Source organism: Haplochromis burtoni, unplaced genomic scaffold (assembly GCF_018398535.1).
Source record: "Haplochromis burtoni strain Fernald_Lab_line unplaced genomic scaffold, NCSU_Asbu1 Contig_87, whole genome shotgun sequence".
Lineage (NCBI taxonomy): Eukaryota > Metazoa > Chordata > Actinopteri > Cichliformes > Cichlidae > Haplochromis > Haplochromis burtoni.
The window spans coordinates 1,429,448-1,436,238 of NW_024582448.1; the positions used below are offsets into that span (position 1 = coordinate 1,429,448).

The following is a 6,791-nucleotide window of genomic DNA, read 5'->3' on the forward strand; positions in this document are numbered from 1 at the left end:
GTGTTCTTCCTGTGTGTGAGTTTTGCGGCTCACTCGATATATAATCTGATCCTAATCAATACAAAATGATTAGTGCAACTAACCAGTACAAAATGAAAAAATGTCAGAACCGCTGACATTGAGTGTGGGGTGTCGTCACGAGATGACATGTGGGAAGATTTTACAGAAAAGCCTCTTTGAATTGAGATGACCTAGACATATGTGGGGGATTAAAATTACAAGAATAATGTCACACAAATACAGATATTTGTATTCAGCCTTGTTGGAAAACACAGTCTGTTCCGTTTCTGTTGTTTTACATAAGGCCAGAGGCACTAAAATGGTGGAGCTGTTATATCTATACCTGGAGCACAACATGTTTTATATCAATCTATAATTTGACATCTAAATGTTATCTAACATAAAGAGCTTTACACGTTATATATCTATATATCTGTGCATTCAAATGCAATCTAATGTACTAGCTCTGCCAAGTTTTTTATTTTATTTTTTTTTTTGTTTTTTTAAATGCATGGGTGTTCCTAAGAAACTGCTTGTTGTGACCTTTAGAATTCCCAAAATTGCTGTTTTTGGGTCTCGCCCTGGCTTATATGACCGCAGAATAGACCTTTGCTTGCAGATGAATGCAGCGGGGAGGGTAAAGGTTAATTAACAAAACACTTGAATGAAACAGTTAATTTATTCAAATCAATAGTACAGCAGAGCAGCAGACACACCGTGACCTTTTGAACACTCTTGAGCAAGTTTGTAGCCTGCAGCAACAAGAAGAGCATTAGCAGTGGACACCCTTCCACTTTCACCTTGTACCTCATGATATTGGATGCCATGTCTTTTTAATTAGCTGCTTTGTGTAGAATCAGCAAAGGACCAGTTCATGACCTATTGAGTTTCCATGTGATACAGTTTGGAGGAAGATTGATTACATGATGTAATCCATTTTTTGAAATAAATATTAATGCACATTTAGGATTATTCTTTGCTACTACTACTACTGGAGATAGTTTACAGTGGGTCGAGGAGAGATGCCTTTATTGCAAAAAATAATTAAGTGATATAAGCACTTTTTACCAATGTGCAGGAACACTTTGAGCCTCTATTGTGCAAGATTGCTGAATCCAGCCATCCGTTTTCTTCTGCTTATCCAATTCAGGGTCAAAGTCAAATTGGAGCCTGTCCGAGCTGTCATAAGGTGACATGCAGGGTACATGCTGGACAGAAAACCACTCACATTCACGCGTACTGCCAATTTAGAATCACCAACTTACCTAACAGGTATGTGTTTGGGATGTGATGGATAAGATGCACACTTAAAAAACCCAGCCAGCCAGTGGCCCTCTGGTCTCAGCTCATTCATGCAGTGAGGATTGGTTGCTGTTCCACACCGTTTAGGCTTTGGTGTTTCAGGTAGGAGGTGGCTGACACTGGTGATTGATTGTTGCCCATTAATAGTTGAATACTTTCACAGAGCCGGAGGGCAATCGTTCTAACTTTCGATTGCGCATAAAATATGTTTCCATTATGATTTCCCAGTGGAATATGGAAGAAAATTTTTGCATAATGAAGGGCATAGAATACTGTTCTTGAATTTTTCTGCTACTCACAAACATCGGCCTTCTACACAGCAGATATAAACCTTATTATATTTATACATATCTTTGCTTTTTTCCCTGTAATACTAGCAAGATTGAAATGGACTGATTAAAGATCCATCTAAGGATGAGCACTGCACACTCATGTTCACAGCATTTCTGTAGCCCCAGTTTAGTCCTGCTGGCAGCATCAGTGACTGTCATTTAGTCAGTCCACCACAACTACTGACCAGGCATTTAAGCTCCCCCATAGAGTCGTACTAATGGCGTTAATGATGGCCTGACATTTCTTCTGGCATCACCTGCAGGGTGACGTTTGAGTTCTTTTGGTTAAACACGCCTGTCGTAGCAACACTGGTTACGGACAGATAATGGACCTCTTTTAAATCCATAATCCACATTAGGCAGATGGAGGGGTGTTGGAGTAAGTCAAAGGTTTGTCAGCTGGGAGATTACAGTTTGTGTCTCCTTTTGCACTTTGCTTCATTTGGTTTTCCCTCACTTACTTGCGTGTGACTTTGAGATGGCAGCAGCTGTGACAAAATGGCAATATTTGACACCCTTAGAATGAAAACAAACTGATATTACACCTGCTGTTGATTAGCATTTTAACCACTAGAGATGGACCTTAATAGTCATCCTTTGGTATTTGGTTTTTGGGAATTGTGTATTTGCTTGAACTGGTTTTACGGTGGTGGTAAATTGAAATGATTGCTTTTGTCTTTTGGCCATTGTCATCACATTGCAGTGAGCGGTGCGAGTCACGCCAACTGAAAATCCATCTCTGGTGTCACACATTGGCACTTTGCATCACTGCCTGGATGAAGCACAAATCATATGGAGGCTGCAAATCTCAATGAAAATCCACCGAGATGCTTCTCATTGAGATGCACATTCCTGCTTCTCCACCCACTCCCCACTCCCACAAACACACTTACACATGCATCCCAGGCGAGGATCGAAATAATTGGAGCCTAAACTTGTTGAAAATCTGTAAACCATAAGAACTGTAAATACTAGAACCCAGAAGAAGATACTTTAAAGCCTCGTATTTAGTTGTTTTTATTGCGTTCTGGGGATTTCATATGGAAATTAGCTGCTTGGTAAATCTGGTGCAGCGTATGTCTTCTCCTGTGAGAGTAGTGCTTTAAGTTATTGATATCTACAAATAAATAAACTGGACACGATCACTATGCCATCCAAATTATTTGGTTTCTTGCTCAATTAGAAATGATTCCCAAAAGTGCGACGTTACAACCACGTTATGAAACAGTCAGAAGAGATGACTCATTGTTTTTATCGGTTGACCTAGATGCTTTCGAGTTGCTGTGTCTGTTGTGCCACTTTGCTGTTGCCTCGAATATCTGTTACTCATAAAATGGTAAAAAATTGATGTTTAATCCTGTGAAATGTGTGTTGTTGTTTTTTTTTTTTAATCATTGACAGGCTCATAATGTTGTACACAGATATGTTCTTTCTGTGTACACTGACAGATATGTTTTTAAAGTGTTATAGATATCATTAATTATTAGTTCATTTTTTCCCCAATTCTCCTCTATGGGCATTTATTAATATTTTTGGCTCTTCAACATAAATGTCCCCATTTTCCCAGAAAGTGTCTCGGCTAACCACTTCCCTTACCTAACCACAGCTGTTCATACAAGACACAAATGTGAAGCGATACTGGGCAGTGCAAAGAAAAACCCCTAGAAAAATACAGTGCGAACAGAACAGCCCAAATCCGGAGACCCTCCCTGCTTTAAATGCTCTCTCATGCAGAAACCAAAGTTGTGCCGGCCAGCATAAACACACCGCCACCCAAGGCCCTGACCAAGCTGAATCTCTAACCGGATACTGGATTTAAAAAAAAAAAAAGAAAAAAGAAAAGAGAGAATGAACAAGAAATGTGCTCTTTTCTTCTCCGAGTGACCTTTGTAAATTGGCTGGAAACTAAAAAAGTCTTCTCTTTAAAAGGCATTATTTGCCAGATGCAATGCTTGATCTCCACAGCTATATTTTCTGTTGCAGTTGCTGCAGTTCACATACATAGAAGCTTCCAAAATGTTATGTATTCTCATTGCATTTCAATGCATATTTGAATGTATCTGAGTTTTAATGCATCTATTAATTGCTGGGAACTAAAACTCAGTACTTATACTTTCCTGTTAGTGCTTGACCATAACTACAAGTAGTTCACCATATCAACAGTTTGGTTCACACCGAGCAACCACGAGGATTAGAAAAAGGAGGGAAAAACCTTTGAGCAACAGTTACTTACTATTACTTACTGACAGATTACTTTCTCTAGCTGTTTGTTTTGGGTTTCACACAAGAATCATGAGACTGACACCAAAGGACACTTAGATCAGAGATCCCGGCATCAAACCCTCCATAATAAATGGTAAACTCTAACCTATGTATATCAGAAATGCAAAAATGGCATCACTGGGATATATTTCCAGGTCACTCTAAACAATAGCTCTGTTGGCCCACCAGCATAGTAACATGAGGAAGGGACATAACATATGATATGCACAAAATTAGCATATCATTATATATAGTTAGCTTTTGAAGCTATTTCTTAATTGCCACTTCTCGACCTCTGGTGTAAAGCATGCTTATTTAAATTATGTTTAGCGGCACACTGGTTTGCTGACAAACCCTTAACGGTGCCTTCTCATCTTCTCTGCCATTGCTGTCAGATAATCATAGTCATTCTGATGTTTCTGACACATTTTCCTCCTCCTAACTTGGCTGTTAAGTCCTGTTATGAAGTCTAGAGGTGAAGGTTTTGATAGTGGATGTGATGATCGGGTGGATCTGACTGTTGATCACAAATTATTGGCCAATGAGCATATTCTGGATTATCATATTTTGGCTTGATTATCTAGTACCGAGTACTTAGAATCACCATGATTTACAGAATGTTGACCTGGTGTTTCATTTAATATGAGTGAAAATGCTGACTGAGCCCAAAAACTGAGAAAAGTGTTAAAGTCAGGGTCAAGTTTAATTTTCCTACAGACTTTTATAGGACTGAAAGTCTTTATGCAACCACAGGTATCACCCCCTGGTGGCCATTACGAACACTGTAGATTTAAAACTAAAAGCTACATGCATCTATCTGTGCCTTAAATCGTACACAGAGTTCCTGTACTTAACCTCTACATGTTCTGATGCCTCTGTTAGTAACAGTGAGAGCTCATCTGTGTGGACAGTGTCTCTGTGAATGGTGCTGGAGTGTTGTGACATGAGATAGCAGAAATGTTGTTGTGATAGGTCTTGGCTTCAGAACTGTACCCCCACCTCATGAAAAACATGAAGCGCATTAAACTGAAATGAGGAGGACGGCGTGAGTGGCAGCGCCGCACCGACTTGTGCGAGATTTGATTATGATTTATATTTTGATCTCCTCCTTGTGTCTAAAAAAACAGAGCAGGAGCAACCTCATCTGCCTGTTTGGATCAGCCTCCTCTGATACACTTTTAATAAAAGTGGTCAGTTGCTTGTCCTCAAGTATTTGGACTTCAATGAGATGCTCAAAAGTTTTTGAAGGAGAGATTCAGATCGACAGTTTCCTGAATAGCCCGCTGGGACACGACATTTGCATAACGCTTTAGATGTTGACATAGAAAAATCTCAATAAGAAGACAAAGTAGGCTGCCGATTCAGCTGTTTGTCAGCTCCAATTTTGTTTTTGCATCGCCCCTGCCCACTTTGAGGTCACTCCCGGGCAGTTCATCTCTATGTGATAAAAATTGAATGTCAGATTTTAAAGCAGTGTAACACTTGGAGCTGCCGGTACTCACACTTTGAGCCGTAAATGTTTTCAGAGTGCAGAGAAAAAGGAAAAGGTATTATTAAGTTGACATCATCTCACAGGGAGGCTTTTTGTGCTCCAAGTTAGAAGTGTTGTTACTTCTACTTCATAATGTTTTGCCCGTACTGCTGAGTTGATTGATGCCAAGATGTTGACCTAAGGCTGTTGCCAGGGTGCATAGTGTGATGATGAATCACACACTGCAGCAAAAGGGTCAGCCTGCAACCTCTGGCGAGATGGCTTTTATGGCTCATCTGTGGTATGCCCCTGTGCATCACAGCAAAATAGTCCCTGTCCAAAGGGGTCTCTTGTTTTGCACATGTGAAACTCCTTTTGGACAAACTGTGGGCGGAGGAAGTTGGGTTTGAATGTCAAGTATCTTGTGTCTAGGCAAACGCTTCTTGTTGAGCTTGCAAGCCCCATCATCTCTGCTTACTGTAGTCCTTAGCGCACCACCATCTGGCCCACAGCTGAAAACTATTAAGATCCTCTGAAACTTCCTCTTCACTATTCCACCCCAGTTTGGAGGCAAGTAAGTAGCTTTTTATCTCGGCTCTGTTGTTGTTTGCATGTTTCTCTCCATACAGCAGGTCTTTTCCCCCTCTCTCCTCTCCTTTTAAAGAGTAGAAGGGGAGAGGTGCCTTTCTTTTATAAAATATGTCAGGATTTTGCATTTTATACACCTCAGATGAAAGTGCTGGGCTGTGAGAGAGCAGGACTGCCTTCCAGATTAGACACCAAAAACACCACGGTTGATTCAGTGGAGGAATCCTGGCACCAAATTCATAAACAGATTGTATTTGCGATGGCTTGCACTTAGGCAGCGAGACTTCAGAGCCGAGGCGAGAGCAAAGTGAGGAAAACAAAGGATCTTTGTTGATTTTTCTTTGCTGGGGCATCGTGTTGGGACCACAGTGCACGCTCTGCTCTTATCCCACGTTGAAAGCGCGCTGCCTTTTGAGTGCATATGGTTTGGATTAGTGAGCGGCTGAGGGGGATTTTTAAGTGGGACATTAACTTTGCTTTCTTGCTTTCATTTGAAGCATTTTGAAACATTTTGGGGTTTGTTAAACTTTTGCGTTTTTCCGTGCGTTGACTGGGCTTGAAAGAGGAAGACCGCACAGGGTCAGAGTAGGTTGCACTCAGCTCCAGTAAGTTTCTTTCCCAAGCTAAATTCCAAATGTATGAGTCACTGAAGGTGAGTTGTCAGAATCTGGACATGGTTTTTGGAAGGACGAGAATCTAAGTAAGTAGATGCTGCTTCACTTTTTCCACTAGCCTTGCTCGTAATTCACAAACAAAATTCAGCCTACATAGAATGTACTGTGTAATTAAGTCTCTTAGCCTGTGTGTGTGTGTGTGTGTGTGTGTGTGTGTGTGTG

The 6,791-nt window shown here is 40.7% G+C and overlaps 1 protein-coding gene across 11 annotated transcripts in view; it reads left to right on the plus strand.

Annotated features, from left to right (window-relative positions):
- The window catches only part of LOC102310235 (GULP PTB domain containing engulfment adaptor 1), a 93,336-nt gene that overhangs the window by 48,196 nt on the left and 38,349 nt on the right, over positions 1–6,791 (plus strand). Inside the window, exon 1 of one of the 11 annotated variants that reach the window (XM_042222506.1) lies at positions 1,044–1,272. The exons of 6 other annotated variants lie outside the window; for them this stretch is intronic. In XM_042222506.1, the coding sequence (XP_042078440.1) occupies positions 1,206–1,272 (67 nt within the window). In that variant the 5' untranslated portion in view covers positions 1,044–1,205. 4 more of the 11 variants (XM_042222508.1, XM_014334677.2, XM_042222509.1 and 1 more) reach the window with 4 other exon arrangements.